The sequence below is a fragment of the Pipistrellus kuhlii genome, unplaced genomic scaffold (genome assembly GCF_014108245.1).
Source record: "Pipistrellus kuhlii isolate mPipKuh1 unplaced genomic scaffold, mPipKuh1.p scaffold_m20_p_2, whole genome shotgun sequence".
NCBI classification, from domain to species: Eukaryota; Metazoa; Chordata; class Mammalia; order Chiroptera; family Vespertilionidae; genus Pipistrellus; species Pipistrellus kuhlii.
In genome coordinates, this window is record NW_023425515.1 from 72,029,372 (window position 1) to 72,053,879 (window position 24,508).

At 38.0% G+C, this 24,508-nt stretch overlaps 1 protein-coding gene across 1 annotated transcript in view; it reads left to right on the plus strand.

Moving 5' to 3' along the window:
• ADGRG7 (adhesion G protein-coupled receptor G7) overlaps nt 1–14,755 on the plus strand; it is a 71,728-nt gene extending 56,973 nt beyond the window's left edge. Inside the window, exons 15-18 of the mRNA XM_045583790.1 lie at nt 1,345–1,435; nt 4,247–4,402; nt 6,677–6,833; nt 14,109–14,755. Coding sequence (XP_045439746.1) covers nt 1,345–1,435; nt 4,247–4,402; nt 6,677–6,833; nt 14,109–14,369 — 665 coding nt within the window. The 3' untranslated portion in view covers nt 14,370–14,755. The remainder of the gene's footprint in view (nt 1–1,344; nt 1,436–4,246; nt 4,403–6,676; nt 6,834–14,108) is intronic.
• The last annotated feature ends 9,753 nt before the right edge of the window (nt 14,756–24,508 follow it).

A 24,508-nucleotide genomic window follows, 5' to 3' on the forward strand; every position in this document is an offset into this window, starting at 1 on the left:
AATTATTTATTTACTTTGTGATTATCTTGATTTATTGGGGTGACATGGGTTATACAGGTTTCAGGTGTACAATTCTGTAATACTTCACCTGTATATTGTACTGTGTGTTCATCACTGCAAGTCAAGCCTCCTCCTATTTCTATTCATCCCCCCTTTACCTTCTCCAACCTTCCCACCCCCCAGCTTTCCTTCTCCTCTGGTAAACACCATGCTGTTGTCCATGACTTTGGGGTTTTCTTTTGCTGAATCCCTTCAACTTTGTCACCCAGCCCCACAAAACCTCCCCTCTGACAGTTTGTCAGCCTGTTCTCTACCTATGAGTCAGTTTCTATTTTGTTTGTTAGTTTATTTTTGTTCACTAGATTCCACATATGAGTGAAAACATACGGTACTTGTCTTGCTCTGACTGGCTTATTTCACTTAGCATAATGCTCTCCAGCTCCATCCATGCTGTCACATCCTTCTTTTTTGCAGATGTGTAGTATTCCATTGTGTAAATGTATCACAGTTGTTTTTTTTTTGTTTTGTTTTTTTGTTTGTTTGTGTTTTTTTTTACTGGATACTTTGGCTGGGTACTTTGGCTGCTTCCAAATCTTGACTATTGTGCAATGAACATAGGGGTGCATATATTATTCCAAATTAGTGTTTCAGGTTTTTTCAGATAAATTCCCAGAAGTGGAATTGCTGGGTCATAAGGCAGATCCATATTTAATTTTTTGAGGAACCTCCATATTGCTTTCCACAGTGGCTGCACCAATCTGCATTCCCAACAACATTGTACCAGGATCCCCTTTTCTCCACATCTTTGCCAACACTTGTTTGTTGATTTATTGATGCTAGCCTTTCTGACAGTTGCGGGGTAATATATTATTGTGGTTTTAATTTGCATTTCTTTAATGGAAATAATTTAATTTAAGCAAGTGTCTATTGAAGACTTAATTGTATGATGACCCAATTATAGGGGAGATGGAAAACTCAGAGGTGTCTCCCACCTAATAGCTCACAGTTCTGTGGAAGGAGATGGATCATGCTAGATATATCATAAGCTAACTTCAAGACGTTAATTTTCTTCAACATCTCTATTCATTTGATTTGCAATTTAGACCAGAAAAACTTTCTAGCTACTTTAAAAACATTTTTAAAGAAAGAAAATGAGAGTGACTCTTTAAGAAAAATAATTTCAAAACTGTTGACCTACAGCTGTAGGATCATTTAGTACATTGTCTATAGTGGAAACAACAATACATCTTGTAAATGGTTAATTGTATAATTCATTCATGTTCTTTTATAATTAATGCCAGTATTGGGTAAATTATTAATTTTGTTCCTCTCTTTATTACCTAGGGGTCCCAGCTATCATGGTAGCTATGACAGTGGGAATTATTTTTTCTCAGGATTCTTCACAATGGGATCTAAACTACCGGCAAGAAGAAATGTGAGTTATATATTTTAAAAGTCCATTTCTTTGATATGAGTGTAACTGTTCAGTGATACTGAGTCCAAGTGCCACTGTACATAGGGATCTCACTATATAACTGTCATATGCTAAGTGGGTATTTAAAATTCTCAAAGAAAACATTATATTTTAAATATGGTGATATAAAAATTTCCTATGATAAATCCTTAGGTAAAGCAAGTATTTCCCTTCTAAATTTATGTATTTGAACTTCCTTAAGTTAAATTGAATTTTTATTAAGTCTGAAAAATTATAGAACAGAACAGGTGTGATTCTTAGTAACATCTTATCTTGGTTTTCTCATCTAGATAGCAGGAATGACAATAATAGTATTACCTGCTCAGAGGTTAGTGTGAGGGGTGAAACAAATGTGAAAACATTTCATAACTTAAAGTGTACTATCTATGCTTATGAGCCAATTTTATGTTTATATGATTACTAGAAGTCCCATGCATTAAGATTTGTGCTAGAATGGGCCTTCCTTTACCTGGCTTCCCTCACTACCTTTCCACTCCAGTTCAGCCCTGGAGCCGCCTCTTTCTGCTCGGCCCCATCTTGCCACGCTGCCTAGAGGCTCTAAGAGACTGGGAGTGGGGTGCAAGACTCAAGTGACTCCCCCTCCCTGTAGCTCGGTGCCTGTGTATGCAAATTAACAGCCATCTTTGTTGGGTTAATTTGCATATCACTCCTGATTGACTGGTAGGCGTAGCAGAGGTACGGTCAAGTTTACATGTTTGTCTATTATTAGATAAGCTAATGAATATTTCACGATGATTTATTACACATAACAAATTCTCCCTGTGACCCAGCAGGAATGGCTGTTAATAATGGAAGTGCCTGACTTTGTGGGGGTTGCTTTTTATGTGGAGAGGAAGAGAAGAAAGCTGAGCTGAACTTTTTACATGTATTTCTGCTACAGAACAACTGCTCTTTAATCGATCTTCCCTTCTCATCTTATAATACAACCATTCATATCTCCAGATTCCACCTTAAGACCCAGATCAACTCAAATAAAAATAAAAGTTTTGGAAATGTACAGTACACCCAAGGGAAGGCTGTGGTGTTAGAGTGCTTACCTATTGCTAGGGCTAACCATGTCCAGGTATGGAATAGGAGTCTATCTGCCTGGTTTGAATATAGGAACCAAGCACTTCAGGTATTATTTTCTCTGTTTAATTAGGGTTACGTATCTTTCAATGAGTTTTACATTTTGAATTACGAAATTAGAGATTGGGATAAGATGCACATATCTCTTGGGAGAGGTAATTCACTTCAAAGTGCATTTTTAATTTCCAACTTGAACCCAGTCACAGGGCTAGGCCTATTTCTATAAAAGCCTTTAGGAGAAAGAAGACTACTATCTTACATTTATTCTCACTGGGCTGTAAATAATTGAGAGCAAATTCCTTCCTGATTCTTTCCTGGGCACTGTATTGTATGTTAGGGAAGACACTAGGTGGCTGATAAGAGGAGCTTGGAAGAGAGGAAAGGATGTGTAACATCTGCCTCCTCTTGGACCATTATCCCCCATATTCCACCCTATACACAGGCATCAAGGGCCACATTCCTTCAGGATTTATTTAGAAAGTGGAGGGACTTTTTTGGCTTTCCTAAGTTTTCCTCCCAGTTGTTGAACCTCAATATTCTATGCTCTCCCCCACTGCTCCCTGCTCTGCCAATGATACCTGAAACTCCTAACCCAGTTCCCCTCACGTAATGCTATCTTTACAAGAAGGACCCAATTAAGAGGTAAATGCAAGGCTGGCCACATTTCTCCTTAATGCTCTAGCCCCCAATCATCTGTGCCATCATCATGTAGGCTGCTTTCAGACTTTCCTGATGGATTGATGTAATTATGATAAATTTTAATGCATGAAGAGGGAAATTATTGAACTGTATGCTATATATCCTAAAACTTTCTTCATGGTGCGCTGCATGGGAAACTCACCAAGCAGTTAAATACTTCATCTGGAGTCTACTTGAGATGCTCTTCTGAGCTCAGGTCCACAGTTTGTTTGTCAGTTCATCCTCGACCATGTGACTCTCCAGTCTCCACTCTAGAAATCTTCTCCATGCCTACAGGGTTAGTCTCACTGTAGGATCCATCTCTCTCCTCAGCGGCTTATTTCTCAAAGTCCTAGTTATTAAATTAGGGATCACAAAGGGAATGGCTGTTGTGAGAACAAATTCAGTATGATTATCTCTCCAAGCAATACAAATATAGAGGGGGTGAGGAGTTCTCTCCTGGTGCACACTTCCTAATGACCATGGGTGTCCAAGCCTCTTTCCCTCCAGGTCCCCATCCATGTGAGTTCATTGAATGCCAAATAAATGCAAGGGCTTCTCACATTAACAACCAAATGTCTGTTTGACACCTCCGCTTGGGTATTAATGTGAGAAGAATATACAAGAAACACTGATTACCACTGGAGATAGAGACTAGTAATTTTGGGTAATTGTAGGTCAGTCTTATCTTTCTGTGAGTGTTTGCACCATTTAAAGTTTGAGTCACCTAGATGTGCTATATATTAAAAAAATAAAATTAAACAATAATTTGCCTAAAGTCAGACACCTGGTTAGTGACAGAGAATGGCATTTAAATTGGGGATTGCCTGACTCAAAAACCCATTTTCATTTTTCCATTAGGTTGAATTCTTAAAAGCCATCTCAAATAAATAGGATGCAAAAGGATATTCTCTTTCAGCCAAGTGGACATCAGTAATAACAGCATGGAGAATTAGTATGTAAAGCTTTCTTCGTCTTCTGAAATCATTTATTTTCTCTCTACAGCTGCTGGTTGGCATTGACAAAAGAAAATGAGTTTAAAAGAAGTCCACTTTTGTGGTCAGTCGTTTTACCTGTGGCCATTATCCTCACCAACAATGTTGTTCTATATATTATCATTATAGTCAAAGTGGTGTGGAAGAATGACCAGAATCTGACAAGGTAAGATTCCCAGGAAATAAGAAGCTGCCAGGCGTGACTCATCGAGCACATGAAAGAGCACCCTCATATATCTGCACTTCCTAGAAAAGTTTTCCCGACTCTGGGACAAAGGCAGGGGTATGTGGTTGCAGGCAGATGCTCTCTTAAACTTTGTCTCAGAAAGTAGATATTCTCACCTTCCAACATCAGCACTATAATGTGGGTGCGCTGCATCACACAACATACTTTTGTGCTACATGAGCCCAACTAAAAAACTCTACTTACGTTTTCTCCCAAACATTCAATAAATCAGATTTGGATAAAGAAATGGGAGTGCTGCGAACAAATGCTGGTAAATGTATTTTGTAAACTAGTAGCTGTAGGTTATGTTGTACATGTGTTGCTTGAATCACATAATGTATTTCTATTTTTTATTACTTATAAGCATAAAATAACAGGAAGATTTCACTTAAAAATGTATATATATTTTTTTCCTTGGGGGGAAAAAAGATCAACAAGGCAATGTTAATCCCACATTCCCTGCAAATGGAGCATGTGCTCCCTGGTTTATCAGTTTCCATGTGGACTGCTTTTCTCCTTTATGTAACCTTCCTGACTCCAATAAAGATTTTTTTAAAATATATTTTTTATTGATTTTTTACAGAGAGAAAGGAAGAGAGATAGAGAGCTAGAAACGTTGATGAGAGAGAAACATCGACCAGCTGCCTCCTGCACACCCCCTACTGGGGATGTGCCCGCAACCAACGTACATGCCCCTGACTGGAATCTAACCTAAGACCTTTCAGTCCGCAGACCGACGCTATACCACTGAGCCAAACCGGTTTTGGCTCCAATAAAGATTTTCATTGTCATTCCTGATATACATAAAAAGCTTTCAGTTGGAGAGAGAAAGAACAGAAACTACTAAATACATAAATCCCCCCACCTCCGCCTTCTCCCACAGTACACACTGATTAAAACCTGGTGCCATTGAGGTATGAATTCAGGTTTAATTCTATAAGACTCTACTTAGCCCAAATAGACTTACTATAAGCACACCTGTGAGTTTTGCTGGTCACCAAAAGAGTGCACTCAGTATGAACAGAGGATGAAAACAACTCTCATCAGTGGGACTGTAATATTTAATATGTAATTTACTGATCAAGAGTAGTATCATCTTCCCTTTATGATAATCCATTTGAGGGGAAATATGAGGAAGAATATCAATGTTAATCATTCAAACCTATATTTTCTTAGAAATGCAGAAAAGACTAGGTGAAGTCTTCTCAGCCTAATTGCAAATTTAGTTATATTTTCTTTATACAAAACAATGTCATTTTGGCCTCAAACATCAACCAAATTTATATTTCAAAATTTTGACTGATAGGGCTTGTTCTTAAATTGGCTTAGTTATAATGAAAAGCAGGTTACAATTTAATTGTTTAACAAGTTGTCTTTCATGTATCGTTTAGCTTTCGCTGCATAACAAATCACCCTAAGACTTAATGGCTTAGATTAGAATGACAAATGTTTATTATTTGTCATAAATTTGAGCATTGGTTAGGCAGTTGTCCTGGTTCTGGCTTGAATGTAGGTGAATGATCTAGGGTGACTAATTTTCATGCCTCGTAGGTAGTAGTGGACTGGTTTTTAATGGTAGCTATTCAGTGTGGAAAAATCATTTCTCTTCCATGTGGTTTCTCATCCTATGTCAAACCAGCCTGGGCTTCTTAACATAGTGGACTCCCGATTCCAGAGAGCAATAAAGAGAAGGCAAATTCTAATTTAAAAAATGCTTTCCAGCCTCTGCTTGTGGAACAGCTGCTAATATCTCACCATTCAACATGAAATATTAGCAATTGTCTCACTATCAAGGGAAGATCACTGTCCATTTTAACAACCTTTCCTTCTATATCAGCCTACACCAGGGGAAGATTCCAGATGCCTCCATAACAATTTGTCACTAGCTGATCCAATAGTAATGATGACTAAAATAAAATTCTCTTCCAAAGAAAGAATTGATTCTTTGTGAAATTTGCCTGTAAGAAATTGTTTATGCCAGATGCAGTTATCACTGTATTTCTTAATAAAGTTATGCCATGCTGGATATTGATTCTATCCAGCATGGCATAGGTCTAACATAATTTTTCCATTGGAGGTATAATATTGTTAAATGAACAGTATACTATATGGGCAGCTGAACACAAATTCTTAACAGTAGGTTAACAATGATATTAATTTTTAAAAAAGAGTACTGAATGAATCATATTTTCTTGCTTGCTTTCTCTTACCTAGCACGAAAAAGGTTTCATTGCTAAAGAAGGTTTTCAGCACATTATCTATCGCAGTCATATTTGGAATTACCTGGATCCTGGGATTTGTTATGCTAACACATGATGGGACATTCAGAGATGTCCTCAGCTACATATTCTGCATTTTCAACACTACTCAGGTATGATGTGGATTAGTCTAAAAGTAGCAGACCGTGCAGTGGTGGAGGTGATATCTCCCTGGACCAAAGTTTTCTTATTTTAAATCTCCCTGAAGGTCATTGTTTAGTACCTTTAGGAGACTCTATTTTAATATCCTTTAATGGAAGACAAAAGAAAGCTTTTTATGACTTTATGTTCTTTCCCGTGCTGAATACACATTTTCAGATAGTTTTTTTCTCTTCTATATCTGTGAGAAATGCCAATGGAATTTTGATAGGAATTACAATTAATCTATATTGTTTTGGGTTGTATGAATATTTTCACAGTATTTATTTTCTTAATCCAAGAACTCAGGCTATCTTTCCATTTATCTTGTCTTCTTCAATGTCTTTCATTAATGTCTTATTGTTTTAGGCCTTTTACTAACTTGGTTTAAATTTATTACAAATTATGTCATTGTTTAATGCTATTATAAATAGGACTAGAGCCCTGGTGCATGAAATTTGTGCACAGGGGTAGAGGGGTTGGGGGTATGGGCGGTGTGTCCATCTGCAACCTCTCCAATCTGTGACTTCATCCCTCTCACAATCCAGGACTTCTGGCTCCCAACTGCTCGCCTGCCTGCCTGCTTGATTGCTCCTAACTGCTTCTGCCTGCCAGCCCAATCACCCCCTAACCACTCCGATGCCAGTCTGATTGATGCCAACTTGGTCACCCCCTAACTGCCTTCCCCTGCAGGCCTGGTACTCCCCAACTGCCCTTCCCTGCTGACCTGATCAGCCACAACTGCCCTCCCCTGTCGGCCATCTTGTGATGGTCATTTTGTGTCCACACAGGGATGGCCATCTTGTGTGTGGGAGTGATGGTCATTTTGCATATTACCTCTTTATTATATAAGATTATTTTCTTAATTTTTATTTCAGATAGTTTGTTGTTACTGTATAAAAATGCAGTAGGTTAACAATGATATTAATTTTTTTTAAAAAGAGAACTGAATGAACCATATTTTCTTGCTTGCTTTCTCTTACCTAGCACAAAAAAGATTTCATTGCTAAAGGTTTAGCAATGGTTTCTAGGTGTTTATTTGGTATCCTGCAACTTTACTAGATTAATTTTTTAGTTCTAACTGGTTTTTGATGGAATCTTTTGTTTTTTCTATATATATAAAATCCTGCAAGAGAATTGATTTGTTAGAAGCAGAACCTTATGAAGTTTTTATGTATGACATACCGTATTTTTCGGACCATAAGACGCACTTTTTTCCCCCCAGAAGTGGGGGGAAAAAGTCCCTGTGTCTTATGGTCCAAATATAGCCTACACATATACTTTAAAAAAAAAGTTTTTTTACTTTCCCGGCTCTGTGTGGTCTCTGTGTGCTTGCCCGGCTCTAAAATGGTTCTAAATGCTGCTGTTTACTTTACAGGGTTGATTACATGTGTTTATGACTGTGATGTTGGGTTTTAATGCACATAAAATATTTTAGGACACTATTTGTTTCAGAATCTTTTTTTCTTCATTTTCCTTCTCTAAAAAACTGGTGCATCTTATGGTCCGGAGCGTCTTATGGTCCGAAAAATACGGTAATTAAACATAGGACTGAAGGTGCTCTTATTCCTGAGTCTTATCTCAATGATACATTTAATAATTTTAAAGAACATTCTATTAATACCTTGTCTTAAAATTTGAATGAAGATTTATATATGTTTTTATTTGGAAACCATTCTATTAACATATTGGAAGCATCTCCTATAAGGAACAAAACTTTTAGAGGAAATGTGGTCATCTAATTTTCATTATGGCAAAAACTGGTATAGATAAACCAAAATGATAGATTAAAAATAAAAATAACTTTGATCTCAGATTATTTTTATATGTTTGTATTTGTGTATTATGTGTGGGGAATATAAAAACTTTAAGATAAAACAAGGATTCATTATTGAAAGACTTATGTTGAAATCACGTTCTCCTCCTGTGGCAAACACTGTCTTTTGCTCTGATGAAAAATATTACAAGGACTTTTATGTCTCTATATTTAATCTTATCTTTCCTGAGTTGGCAGAGTGAATTATACTTCAATATAATAAAAGTACCCTTATTTTATTTTTATTTAAAACATTTTCATTAATTTCAGAGACTAAGGAGAGGGAGAGAGAGAGAGAAACATCAATGATGAGAGAGAATCATAGGTTGACTCTCAACCAGTGAGCCATGCTGGCTGGGCTGAGGTGACGACTTTAATTCTAGTTTTATTAATATAATTTAAGTAAAATATAAGGATTGTAGTAGTTTTTTTTTTAAATAAATCTTTATTGTTCATATTATTACAAAAGTTCTTCATTTTTCCCCCCCTCCACTAGGTTCCCGCCCCACCCTCTGCCCTTTTCCCACCCCCCATTGTCCTCATCCATAGGTGAACAGTTTATGTTCAGTCTCTTCCCGCACCCCCCACTCCTCTTTTCTTTGAGAATCATCAGTCCACTCCCCTTCCATAACTCGGATTCTATCGATATTATATTCAACAGTTAATATTTTCATCAGGTTTTTTAATTCCCTTGGTTTTTAGATTCACTTGTTGATAGTTACATATTTGTTGTTCATAATTTTTATCTTTATCTTCTTTCTCTTCCTAAAGAACCCCCTTCAGCAATTCATATAATTCTGGTTTGGCGGTGATGAACTCCTTTAGTTTTTTTATTTATTTGTGAAGCTCTTTATCTGGCCTTCGATTCTGAGTGATAGCTCAGATAGCTGGGTAGAGTATTTTTGGCTGTAGGTTCTTGATATTCATCACCTTGAATATTTCTTGCCATTCCCTTCTGGCTTGCATGGTTTCAGTTGAGAAATCAGCTGACAATCGTATGGGTGCTCCTTTATAGGTAACTACCTGGTTTGCTCTTGCTGCTTTTAATATTCTCTCTTTTTCTTTTGCTCTTGGAATTTTAATTATGATGTGTCTTGGTGTGGTCCTCTTTGGGTTCCTTTTGTTTGGGGTTCTGTGCGCTTCCTGGACTTGTAAGTCTAATTCTTTCACCAGGTGGGGGAAGTTTTCTGTCACTATTTCTTTCAGTATGTTTTCGATATCTTGCTCTCTTTCTTCTTCTGGGATCCCCATAATTCTGATGTTGGTTCGCTTGAAGTTGTCCCAGAGGTTTCTTTCATTATCTTCAACTTTCTGGATTCTCTTGTCTTCTTGCTTCTGCGGAGGAGTGTCTTCTGGCTCTTTATGTTCCAAATCTTTGACTTGATTCTTGCGATCTTCCATTTTGTTTTTAGGACTCTGTATAATATTTTTTATTTCTGACAATGTATTCTTTATTTCTAGTTGATCCCTTGTCATATCCTCATAGGTCTCATTTATTTTATCGGTCTTTTCTAGGAAATTCTTGAAAAACCTTATAAGCGTGGTTTTGAACTCTATATCCAGTCACTTTTTGTCCTCCATTTCTTTTGTTTGTGATCTGTTTTCTTGTCTCAGCATTTTTGCTGCTTCCCTGAGTTGGTAGGGTGACTTTGTGTGTTAAGGTGTCCTATATGGTTCAGTAGGTCAGCCTTCCAGTTATCTGAGGTAGACACTCTTGGTGCACCTCTTTGTGGACTGTGTGTACAGCCTTTTGTAGTTAAGTCTTAATTGTTGTTGGTATCATTGGGAGGAACTGACCTCCAGGCCAATTGGCTGTGAGGATCAGCTGTGTCTATGCCAGGAGACAGCCTTATTCAAAAACCTCTGTGCTCAGCTTGGATGGAGTGGAGTTTCAGGGTGGAGCCTACAGCCTTGGCTTCCTGTCAGCCCCGTCCTATGAGGTTCCTGAGTCTCAGTGTTCCTCAGTGTCCTTTGGTACTCGCTGCTTTGGTACTTGCTGCAAGCACCTCTGAGAGAAAGGTGCCCTCCAGTTTCACCCACTACCAGACAGTCTAGTCTCTCCCCCAATGACTCCGGAACTGGGGTTCAATGCAGTTGGAGGTGGGGTTCAGTGTAGTCTGGAACTTTTGTATCCTTCCTGCTAGGGCTATCCAGCAGCACAGCCAACAGTCCATCCTCTGCGCGCAACGTGCACAACTCTGGGGCTCTGTCTTTCACTGCTCCCCTGAGTTTCCACCTTACAGCCCAGATTCCCTCCGTATGAGCTTGGGTCCCCAGGGTCTGGTCTAGAACTGGGGTTCAGTGCAGTCAGAATTGGGGCTCAGCACAGTCTGGAGCTTTTGTATCCTTCCTGCTAGGGCAATCCAGCGGCACAGTCAATAGTCTGTCCTCTGAGCGCAATGTGCACAACCCTGGGGCTCTGCTTTTCACCACTCCCCCAAGTTTCCACCTTATAGCTTAGAATCCCTCTGAATGAGTCTGGGTCCCCAGGGTCTCACCCAGAACTGGGATTCAGTTCAGTTGGAACTGGGGCTCAGCACAGTCTGTAGCTTTTATCTCCTTCCTGCTAGGGAACACCAACCAGGCACTCAGCCGCCCCTCCTCTCCAGCTCCGACCTCTCCCCAGGTGTGCACAGCGTCTTCGTACCTTAGGTTTTTACAGCTCCTCTGATTTTCCTTCTGGTTTTCTCTTTTCTTCTAGTTGTAGAATTTCCAGTCAGTCAACTTTCCTGTAGTTCTGGATGATGTCCACTTTATATTTTAGTTGTATTTTTTGAAATTGTTTTGTGAGGCTGCAGTTAGGCATTTACCTATTCCGCCATCTTGGTTTCTCCTTCTAGGATTGTAGTTTTATAAGTTCATTTGTCCCATTTCTTCTTGTACTCAAAAATTAACTTTTTTTTTTCTTCTTTACAGGGAAGTCTCATCTCCTCAACTAGGTTATTAGTTCTCTAGTGCAAGTAATACGCTTGTGTATATCTTTTGTGGTAGATATCTTGTTTGCTCTAAATATGGGCTGTACTTCTCTAATATTTTGTGAAGTAAACTGCAGTGTTTGGTGATTGTCTCATTAAGTTGCTGAGAATAGTAATCACTGTGTGTAGTTGATATTGGTTCTTTCTGGCTCTGATCAAATATCACTGAGGAGGGAAATCTTTGATACAAAATAGAAATCATTGGGTAGGTAGGGCATTAGATAAATTTGTCTTGGTCACAAATGATGAGGAATTTGTTTAGTGAAGTGTGGAGAGCTGCTTATTTGTATGAATTGCTAACATCAGATTTAATGCTTGTAGCTCCTCACTGTCTATCCTGGAAAGCACTCTTCAGTGCCTTTTATGAATGACTCCCTGAAATAATGGATGTGTGCCTGGTGCTAAATTTAAATAGATACAAGGCAGCTCCTTACTGTTGGTAACTCCCAATGGAATCTCTCTAGAAGGGCAAAAAGTAGGGTCAGCTTAGTCTGGGATTGCCAATTAACCATGGACTTGTTGCCTAAAGTTACCAATAATTTAGAAAAATATCTTTAAAGGGGTATGGTCAAGGGTATTCTTTAGTGCATGCACAGGAGAGGCGCATTACAAAATAGAGGCCCATTACAAAATGTTCATATTACACGGTAAAATAGAGGGTGGCCGTGAGGCAAGAGACCTATGGACTAAAAGTCAGGAGACTTAGGCTGTTTTTCAAGTTTAATATTATTGCCTCATTATTTTAGGTAAGTCACAATCTCTCTGAGTGAGGCATGCAAAATATAAAATGGAAGAGGTTGTTAAAATTGACACAGTGTTTTTCAAAGTGGTTCTGAATATTGCCTACATCCGAATGCACACAGCGTGTTAAATTGCTGATTCCTGGGCAACTTCACCCCTTACCCACTGAATCAGAGTCTATAGGGTAAGAGCTGGGAATCTCAACTTTAAAGTAGGGCCCCACATGACATTCATGTACATTAAAGTGTAGGAATGACTAGACTAATCCACATGTAAACTCCTTCTAGTTGTAGAATGCTATGCAACTAATACACATTGATTTTCTAAGTGCTACAGATGTTACTTAAAAGGTGCAATTAATCTTTGTGCTAGCGATAATTAGTTTGATCCCTACATTTTGTTTTTCCACATAACATCTTTGGGATTTTAGGGAGCACAAAAATATTGGGATTCCACTGACTTCCACAGGATAGTGTCTTTATGAATTCTCCAGGGTCTACGACTTTTCCTAATTATTGTACAATCAGAAATTCTACCTAGTATTGTCTTTGACTTAGAATTTAAATTCTGGAAAAGTCAGATGAAATAGTGTACCCCACAAAGAGGAGGTTTTCTAGGGACCAGATTTCTCCAAAATAAATTTCTCCCTTGAACAATCAGGATGGCTAATGACCACCTTTGTCCTTCTGAAACCCCATGCACTCTTCCTTGTATCATCAAGGCCTTTTTCTGATGTGTTTGATACCACCTGTTGGCTAACAGTCAAGTTAATCTTCCTGTTTTTGTCCAGTGAACTGGCCTATCTCTTGCCAATAACTATCTATTCTATTAGTCAAACTCAGAATCTTGGGATTATCTATACCAGAAGTCTCCTAAACAGTATTTATGGGATATAATAATTATAGAAATAAATTCTTTAAAAAATGTGCCTATTCATTTTAGAAAGAGATGAAGGGAGATGGGGAGAGAAGCATTGATGTGAGAGAAAAACATCCATCAGTCATCTCCCCTATACACTCCACTGGAGACCAAATCTGACCAGGGCATATGCCCTGACTGGGAATTCAACTGGCCACCTTTCAGTCTATGAGAGGACACTTAACTGAGTCACATTGGCTAGGGCTAGAGAAAATTCTTATAAAACTTGGGGCCATATAGATCCAAGCTGGGAGATGTCCATGGATATTTATTTTTAATAACTTTTTATTTTGAGATAGTTTCATACAAGAAGTTGCAAAAACAGTAGCGTTTCCATGTACTCTTTACCCAGCTTTCCCTAATAATAATGCCTGTATAACACTACTATGTTGTCAAAATAATAGTGTTACACACAATACTATCAACTCAATTACAGATGTTACTTAATATGTATTTTAAAAATATTTTAATTGATTTCAGAGAGGAAGGGAGAGGGAGATATTAAACAATAAGAGGAGAGAGAATCATTGATCTGTTGCCTCTTGCATGCCCCCTCCTGGGGATCAAGCCTGAAACTTGGGCATGTGCCCTGATAGGGAATTGAAAACCCTGAACTCCTGGTTCATAGGTCCACGCTCAATCACTGAATGACATAGGCTGGACCAGATGTTATTAATTTGTGACGTTGGGGAGTTGTGTGAATGATGAGAAAAGGGTAGGTGACAAGGTGAAATAAAATCCCTTCTCTGGTTCTGCAGTGCAGCACTTATCTAATATTAAGCTTTTATTGTATCTGCCAGGGATTGCAAATTTTCATCCTCTACACTGTCAGAACAAAAATCTTCCAGAATGAAGCTGCCAAAATGTTGAAGCTGCTATCATCATCCGCTGATAGAGTGAAGCTGCTGCCATCCAAGACCAGGATGAGGCTGCGTGCGAGGATGTATAACATGCTCAGCTCATTCCCAGCCCTAAACGAACGCTTTAGGCTGCTGGAGCCAGCTGTGGTTACCGAGGAAATGACACTCTCTGAAAGTGACCAAGCCAGCATAAGCATCTAGACAGTAAAGCCATTGCCTTCTGTGGTCCTTCTCATTCAACTTGTGTGAGTTTTGCTTTTTCTATTTCTTTCCTTTGTTAACTAGTCCTTCAGGAAAGTCTCCCTCAATATATTTAGCTCAAGGTTAAAAACCAGGTAAAACCTGTTGTTTTTTTTTATCATCAGGGATCCTGGATTTGGTAGGTCCCCCCCCAACCCCCCTTGTTATTCAACAGATTCTTACCTGAACGAGGTGAAGAATCCCATCCAGCATTCAAAATAATTCAAGATTATCATTGCTCTGTGTATATCATAAAGTCTGTGACAAACTTTGATAAAAATGTAGAACCTAAACAAATTTCTTTTATGATTTACTACAAAGGATACAAGGAGAAAAATTTACCACCTGATGGACACTGTGAAGAGTTGCTTGTATGCATCATACTTTTGACCTGTGAATATTTAAAATTTGTATGTGCTTATACTTTCTAATTAAGAATTTTGTATCCATTTAACCTCTGGAAAGGGAATTTTTTTGTTGTTTTAAAAAAATCACGTTTTATGACTCAGAAGTTGGATCTATGAGAAATGGGTGGGGGGAAATAGAAATATTAGCTGGTTACTAACACCTCTGGATATTTCCTACTACTTCTTAATATATCTGCCTTTTCATTGATGAAATGACACAGAGCCTCACAAAGTGAAAACATTAGTCACAGTCATCCCTGTGGCTTTTGAAAGATCTAACTAATTGCTCATGAAATTTTAAACACTTGAACTATGAATGACTTCCTAAATAATAATAATAAAAAAATGACCTCCACTGGGTTGGGGGGTACTCCCACTGGAATTAGGAGAGACAGTCTTTGAATTACTGTTTTGCCAAGAACTAGGCAGTTGCCATGAGCACACTAAACTAAGGCACTAACATGTCAGGTGAGCTGTGGCCTGCTCTTTTCACAACACATTAAAGTAGGTGTGTGTTTTTATAGAAACGGTTTTAAATGACAGTTGTGTTCCTAGACAAGACAACAAGAACCTGTTTCATCTGTAGAATAATTGAGACCTTATAGGGTAATGCAGAAAGGTAAAGGGAAAAGAATAAAGAAGAAAAGCTGTTCTCAGAGATCAGTGTTTTTGTGGTGTTATGGTGCTACGCCTAGGTAGGGGCTGGACACAGGTCAGGGTGGTTTATTTCCAAAGAAACTACATGTAGTTTCTTTGGAAATAAACCACCCTGACCTTTGAAAATTATAAGATGTGGTTGACCTATTCTATTTCTCAAAATATATATTCAGATAAAATTAAATCTTAAGTAAGGGCCATTTTAAATATGGAAAGAAAAAAAAAAGCACCAAAGAGCCACATTTACTCTGAGGGTGGAGTACATGTATTCCTTTGTCGGTTTTAGTTTTCTTCGCACTTTTTCAGCATTCTTGGTATATAGCAACCAGAATTCCTTATAACATTCCTGGAATAGCTATACCATAAACTTGTAAGCCCCACTTACATGCTGTGGAGGCTAAGTCAGACAGACATTGATGTATCTGCCCTGAAATATAACCACGAGACAACAATTCTATTTAAAAGGATCTTTTTTGTTTAGTAATAGAGATCCAACTCAAATTAGGTTAAGGGTCAAAGAGAATGTAATGGCTCAATTAATTGTAAAGTCCAAAGGCCAGGTTGGTTTTAGGTAGGGTTCTGGTTTGCCTGGACCAGTCTCAATTTGTGTCTGTTGTCCTGACGTAGGTATTACCAGCAGCCCCTTTTACTCTCGAAAGTGTCCTGGTTTGAGGCATAAATATATATGATAATGTTAACTTATTTAGAGTTCAAATGCAAGGAATTCAAAGAATGTGTCAAGATTCTTTTTATCTCCCCGTCTTATGGCTCTCTGTGCTTCTGTGTTTGGCTTTATTCTCAAATTGGGCAGACATGGGTGGCAATTGGCTGTTAGTATCTCCATCCTTCTACCTTGCAACCTCCCATCAGTGTCTCCTGGCATCTGTAGCCAGCCAGAAGCCTGCTGAGCTAGGAGCCGGGGGGCTCATTCCCTTGTGATATGGAGCACAGAATGGGGAGGGAGAGGAAAGGACCTCAGAACCGGCACACCTTGCTTGGTCACGTGCCCACAGGCGTTGTGTCCAGCCTGGGTCACATACCCGCTGTGAAGTGGAGGAATGGGGGACGACTTGGTTGACAGGATATCCTGAAGTGGAGAATGGACAGTTAGGCCAAGCATGGGATGCTGGCAGCATCCACTACATCACCTGACAAAATCCAAGTGCCCTCTAGGAAGGCAACCAACCACCTGGAGGGTCATCAATCATTTTATTCTGAGTAAGTCTATTAGATTCTTGCCTGAGCAGGGTTTGAATGGGGTGGGTAAGGAAAGCAAGAACTTATTTGTAGCCTTGGAAGTTGAGGAGCAAGGATACAGACTTATAGGTGACTTAAAGAATTTCAGGAAAGATGAGATTACTGCAGAACTGGTTTTTGTGATCTTATATGAGGCCAACTTTCGTGGTTCTGATTTATAGTGTGTGATAACAGTGCCCTTTAGCCTTTTAATTGTGGCAACACATGTAGTTTCTTTGGAAATAAACCACCCTGACCTTTGAATTTCCTTTCCTGGGTCTTAACTGTCAGTTCAGAGCTCACTGTTTAATCGCAAGAGTCTGGATTGTTTTTTTTCCCCCTGAACTCTTCTCATTTTAAAGTTAATCTTTCCTTCCTTCCTTCCTTCCTTCCTTCCTTCCTTCCTTCCTTCCTTCCTTTTCTTTCTTTCTTTCTTTTTTTTCCCTTCCTTCCTTTTCTTTCTTTCTTTTTTTTTTTTTCTGACACCAACAAATAGAGATTATTCTCTAAGTCACATGTGTCAAACACAAGGCCAGCGGGCCAAATCCGTCCCACCAGGCCTTGCAATGTGGCCCGCACCGCGCTGTCATCACTGCACTCCGCTGCGTTTCCATCACAATGACAGTTTATGACTGTTCAGTAAACCATTCGGCCCGCGATTTAGGCTGGATTTTAGATTTTGGCCCCTTCTCTGATTGAGTTCGACACCCCTACTCTAAGTCATGGCTATCAGTTGGTCATTGCCTTATCAGAAGAGCTTGGCCTTCTTTGCAAACATTTGGGAAACCCTAGCCAAAAGTATTGACTAATTATATCAGCCTGTCAACTATAAGAGCTCTCTGGTTCTGTGGAACCTCCTTAATGTGACCCTGGGACTTTAAGTGCCTGGCTGGCAGATTAGGTCCAAGACAGAGCCACCAGGATTATGTGTAGAACCTGGGGCAAAGGTTCAGGGGTTGAGATGAGGCAGGTTACATTTACATTTATATGTTTAAAACACCATGTTAGCCATCTTATAATGATTTTAAAAGATATAAAGTATATATTTTTAAAAAGGAAAATTCATAATTCCCTATCCAAACATATTAATGTCTATTTTGTCATGTTCCCTTATGTTCTTTGTTTGATTATATAAGAATTTTACTGAAATCTATCAATATATATATAAAAACCTAAGCTGACTGACCAACCAGCTGATTGGCCAGTAGCTATGACACACACTGACCACCAGGGGGCAGACGCTCAATGCAGGAGCTACCAAGCTGTGGTCACTTGGCAGTGGCGGTCGTTGGGTGACACACCTGGAACCAGAGAGGAGGGAGCCCAATTCTGGAATACGTTACTCGAGAATCGCACTCTCGAAATCCAGAACCCCTTTGGAGATGTTGGAGAGCCAGTTTGGCCTGATCTCCACAGGTCAGTCCAAGGAATCCCACCAGTGCGCATATTAGTGCACTGGGCCTCTAGTAATAATAAAAAAAACACCCTTACTCCGATTTTTACTTTAAATCACCTTTTAATGAAATCCTTATAATAATTAATGATTGCATAATATAGTATAGTTTACTAGGTTGTTTTATTAATGGATACTATATCATTTCCATTTTTAATATTATAGTGTCGAATGAATAAATTAGTACCTATATTTTTCCTTTCTTTTTAATTATTTCCTTAAGATAAATTCTCAGGAGTTCCTTTTCATTAGGGATATTTGGTGAAAATATTTTCTTCATTTTATTATTTTATTCTTTTTTAATATAATAAAATTACCCTCTGCATTTAATTTTAAAAATCCAAAAGATTTATAAAGGATTTAGCAATTTTTTTTAGTTTATGTGTCCTCCCATAGGCAGATTATTTTGAATTTAGGATTAAGGAATATATTAGGGACTATGTAAGAAGCTTTTAAAATGAAGAACAGGGACATAAATATGCCAACCAAAGACAAACGAATCATGTGTGACAGGCACATGACATGACTAACCCTTAATTATATCAGTCAGCTGTTGGATGAGGTTCCATGAAAAAGTTATTTTTTCCTCTTAAATATGTTTTTTGACTATTTTTGTCCATCTATCTTTTTAAAAAAAATAAAACATTAAATCTTGGGGAAGAGAGGAATAAGCTTTATTAACAATTATTTACTAACACACACAAAAGACCCAAAGTAGTGTTACATATGCCTCATCTATAGTACTTCATTTACATATAGGTACAGTATTAAAATGTGTGTTTTAAAATAATATATAATAGTTGCTGAAAAACTATTAAGTAAGAAAATCGGGAGGAAAATAATTTAGGAGCAAAAAGTAAGAAACCAGGCATGAGATTACTACCCAAGAAGCATGTTATAAGGTCTGGTATTTTTGCTAGGAGTGGGCCACAGATTGGACTATCAGCTTTCTGACAGCCAACATAAATAGGGAAATGTAATCACACAAGTCACATATCTCTTAACAATAAAATAAATAAACACAGTTATTCCAACACCTACTTAAAATTGATATTAAGGTTTCTTGAAAATGTCCATCTGGATACATTGCCAAATGAGAGGGTAAACTGTTTTGAACAAACAGAAGGGTTATTACATTTGGAAATGCAGTTTCCATGCCTGTCAGTTTGCTAAGTGTATGCTAAACAGTCATGGTGATGATCAGTGTTACTTCAAAGTTACACAATACCATGTATCTACAAAAACACACACTTAATGTGCCACAAGAACCTTCAGAACCACAAATGAGGCACTGAAGACTTTCTTCTTTTAAAAATATTAAAGTGGTTTTCCTTAATCTGGTTATTGGAGTTAGTTTTCTGTTTTGTTTGCTTTGGTAAGGGGCTTGTTCTCTTTATTTAAAAATTTTAAGTAAATTTAATTGATCTGTAATTTACATGAAATAAAATCACCAATTTTAAGTATATAATTAAATGAATTTAACAAATGTATACACCTATGAAACCACCACCCCATACAAGATTAAGAACATTTCTATCATTCTATAATGTTCTCTAGTTCTCCTTCCCAATTAAACCCTTCCCGGATCCCCAGCCCTAGGCAACCACTGACCTGCTTTCTATGACCATGTAATAGTTTTGCCTGTTCTCAAATGTCAGAGTCTGGTTTCTTTCACTCATCACAGTGTTTTTGAGATTCAGCCATGTTGTGTGTTTCAGTGGCTTGTTCCTTTTCATTGCTGAGTAGAATTCGCTTGTTTTGAAATTAACAAACAAAACAGAAACAAACTCATAGGTGCCAAAAACAAACTGATGGTTGCCAAAAGGGATGGGGGTGTGGAGCTGGATGAAATAGGCGGAGGGATTAAGAAGTACAAATTAGCAGTTACCAAATAGTCACGGGGATGTAAAATACAGCATAGTGAATATATAGTCAACGATACTGTGTGTGGTGTCGGGAGGGTACTAGACTTATTGGGGGACCACTTCATAAGTTAACCACTATGCTGTATACCTGTGATTAATATAATATTGAATTTCAAAGTAAAGGAAATTGTGAGTTACAGAAATAAATAAAATGTCATCTTGGTCTAAAAAGTTTTCAGTTGTTTGGATAGACTACATTTTACTTATGCATTCACTAGTTTATGGACATTTGGTCATTTCCAAGTTTTGAAAACCATGAATAAAATTGATATAAATATTAATAAATAAGTCTTTATGTAAACATGTGTTTTCTCTTGAAATACCTAAGAGTAAAATTGTTGAGTCACAGAATATATATATATATATATATATATATATATATATATATATATATGTATTTAATTATAAGAAACTGCTAAACAGTTTTCCAAAGTGGTTGTATCATTTTATACTACCAATTGCAATATATAAACTTTGGAATTAGCTTTCAAAATTCTGATTTGTGAAGTTCTTCAAAAAGTTGAAATAGGTTATAAATCCTTTTCGCAAGATACTGATCTGTTTCTGAAAAATCCTACTTAATATGTTATCCTTTTTAAAAAAAGAAAAAAAGAAGAAAAAAAAAAAAGACCAGCAGAGTGGTATGATCTAATGCTGCTATCTCTTTCAAACTATATTTCCCAGGGAACTATAGTCCAATTTTTATCTTCTTCCAGTAGAGCTTTGATACACGTGGAAGTGTAACATTGATAATTTGCTGAACTTTGATATAAGCTGCTATAACCATGATGTAACAGTTGAGACCTTCTGAACTTTGCAAAGAAGGTTTGTTTTTTTTTTCCAGGCCACAGTACATATCAAGCAACTGCAGATCAGGAAGCACGGTGGACAGGGAGTTGTGGTCCCAACTACAAGTTATGTGACTTGAGGCAGGACATGGCCTGTCTGTGCATAAGCCTGAAGCTCTGCCTTTGTAAGGGGATGGGTGGGACGAGGTGAACTCTAAATTCCCTACCAGCTCTAAATGCGGGATTAAATTATTTTTAAATGAACTTAAAGTACGTTTTTCACCCAAGTATTTCATGTGTATATTTTCCCTAAAAAAGAGAAAATAAATTAAAATGAGCATGCCAGATAGAGACAAAATTCCCTTTGACTTATTTCTACCAAACACAGGCCTCTCCTTGCCTCTTCCTTTCTCCTCTCCCCACAGTTAACCACTTAATAAGTTTGATGTGTATCCTTTCAGATTTTAAGAAATAGGTAGACACAGAATTATATACCCATAGAAAATCAGTCGTGTGTGTGCTTTTTTCTTTTCTCTCTTCTTAAAAAATAAATGATATTGAGAACCAATTCAGTGGTCCCCAAGACTACCTCCGGATTCAATAATTCAGCAGGAGAACTTACAGTACGTATAGGATTCAGCACAGAGTCAGATTCATGACTCAAGATTATTTACAGCAAAGCAACATAAAACAAAATTAGCAAAGGAAAAAGTCACATGGGGTGAAGTCTGGAGTAAACCAAGCACAAGCTCCCCAAAGCTCTTTTCCAGGCACACAGGGTGTGCTTAGCTTGTCTAGCCATGAACTGTGGCTGCACATGTGAAATGTGGTCTGCCAGAGCAGCTCATTAGAAACGCAGTGCCCAGGTTGTAATTTGGGACTGCTCACAATGGCACCCTCTGCCTGGCATGTTCTGAAATCACAGACTCCCAGAAAGCAAGCAGGTGTTCAGCATAAACCACATTATTCATGCAAACAGTTTAGCACATACACCATTCTTTTTGTTATTATTATTGTTGTTTGAAATATTACATATGTCTCCTTTTTCCCCAATTGACCCCCCTTCTGGCCACTTCTCCCTCCCCGTCCCCCCCGCAGGACGAGCCCTCACCATCCACAGGACACTTCCCCACACAACTTCTGAAGTTGGACTGTCTGTTCAGTGTTACCTTGCCTCTGGATCTATTTTTGTTCATCAGTTTATGCTGATCATTATAGCCCACAAATGAGTGAGATCATGTGATATTTATCTTTCTCCGACTTGCTTATTTTGCTTAGCATAATGCTCTTCAGGTCCATCCATGCTGTTGCAAATGATAAGAACTCCTTCCTTTTTACTGCAGCGTGATATTCCATTCTGTAGATGTTCCACATTTTTTTAATCCACTCATCTACTAATGGGCACTAAGGCTGTTTCCAAATCTTAGCTATTGTAAATTATGCTGCTATGAACAAGGGGTGCATATATCCTTTCCAATTTTGGGGATATATTTCTAGAAGGGGGATTACTGGGTCAAATGAGAGTTCCATTTTTAAGTTTTTGAGGAAACTCCATACTGTTCCTCACAGTGGCTGCACCAGTCTGCATTCCCATCAGCAGTGCATGAGGGTTCCTTTTTCTCTGCATTCTCGCCAGCACTTGCCCTTTGTTGATTTGTTGATGATAGCCATTCTGAAATGCGTGCAATGGTACCTCATTGTTGTTTTGATTTGCATCTCTTTGATGATTAGTGGCTTTGAGCATTTTTCATGTCTCTTGGCCTTCTGTGTGTCCTCTTTCGAAAAATGTCTATTTAGGTTCTTTGCCCATTTTTTGATTGGCTACGGTGCACCATTCTTATCAAAGAATGTTGGAAATGCTCCCGGAATCCTAGTCCCCAGACACTAGCTGTGGGCCAACTTTGTAAGCAGATCTTCCTAAGTACACCAGACTCAGACTGCTATGTTAACTCTTTCCTGCACAGTAATATAACTTTCTGATTTGCTTTTTCACTCAATAAAATATTTTTGAGATCGAACTGTACGTGTGTATATTCTTTTAATTGAGCTATAGTCCTTTGCTTGAAAATAATACATTAATGGGTATCTGTGTTCTCATGTGCAAGGGTTTCTCTGGTACTCCAGAAATAGAATTCTGGGTCATACAGGGTTGAATGTTCTGGATGTTGATAAACATTACCATAACACCTTTTAGTTTGTATCAATTTATGCCCCTCTTCAGGAAAGTATGATGTCTATTTTTCCATGCCCTTATAGAGTGTTATGAAACTTTGATTTTTATCAAATTAATATGAAAATGACATATTGTAGTTTACTTTGCATCTTTTATTAGGAATGTGTTTTTCTTCATTGAAATGGCTTATTGAGAATGCCTTGTTTAATTATGCAATTATATGGTCGGACAAAAGCAGAATCATTGGCATGAATGTTAGAGATTCAAGAGCTTCCAGGTACCCAGAGTTTGATTTGCCATGTATAATTTCTAGAATCAGACATCTACGTTTCTCAAAAAAGCTGAAAATAGCTACTCTTGTTTTTTTTTGAGATATTTATCCATTTGTTCATAGCTAGTGTATTATTTTACTTTTCAATTAAAGTTGACATTTAATATTATTTTGTATTAGTTTCATGTGTACAACATATTGGTTAGAAATATATATAATTTATGAAGTGATAAGCTACATAATATTTCAGTACCCATTTGGCACCATACTTATTCAATATTACTGACTATATTCCCTATGCTATACTTTACATTCCTGTAACTGTTTTGTAAATACTTATTTGCACTTCTTACTCCCTTCACACTTGTTCACCCAGCCCCCCAATGCCTCTTTCCTCTGGCAACCATCAGTTGTTGCTTAAGCTACTCTTAATCAAATGAAAAGTTGTGAGGTCTCCTGTACGTCTTGTAGCATTAGTCTTTCAACCTAAACTCTGACAAAGTGCACAGAGGAAACTCAGCACTGTTTCCAGGAGACATAAATGAAGAAAAGTAAGCAATTTTGAATTACTCACAGATAAAATTCTATATTATTGGGAGCTAGGAACTTACCAGTGATGGCTGCTCCTTGTTTCTGAAAGCTTGCCCTATGAAATGGTGGGGAACTCAGTTTCCATTCTTTCATTCAACAAATAGGCATTTAATACTGAGGATGCGCCTAAGAAGAACTGTCTTCAAGGAACAACTTCTCACCCTAACTGGTTTGGCTCAGTGGTTAGAGCATCAGCCTGTGGACTGAAGGGTCCCAGGTTCGATTCTGGTCAAGGGCATGTACCTCGGTTGCGGGCAGGAGGGAGTGTGCAGGAGGCAGCTGATCGATGTTTCTTTCTTATTGATGTTTCTAACTCTCTATCCCTCTCCCTTCCTCTCTGTAAAAAAAATTAAAAAAAATATATTAAAAAAAGGGAACAACTTCTCTAAAGAGGGGTTGAACATACAATAGAACCCCCTGATAAAGCAAAACATTTTAGGGTCTAAATAGATGTGTACACTCAAGTGTTTCGCTTAGCTGGTGTTAAGAATGACTCACTCAAAGGTACATGGTAAGAATATCATAACTTTCTATTCTTTCTCCTTTATTCATTCTGCAGCAGGTGGCAGCTTCTTTTGTTTCTGCCAGTGGAGGGGAGG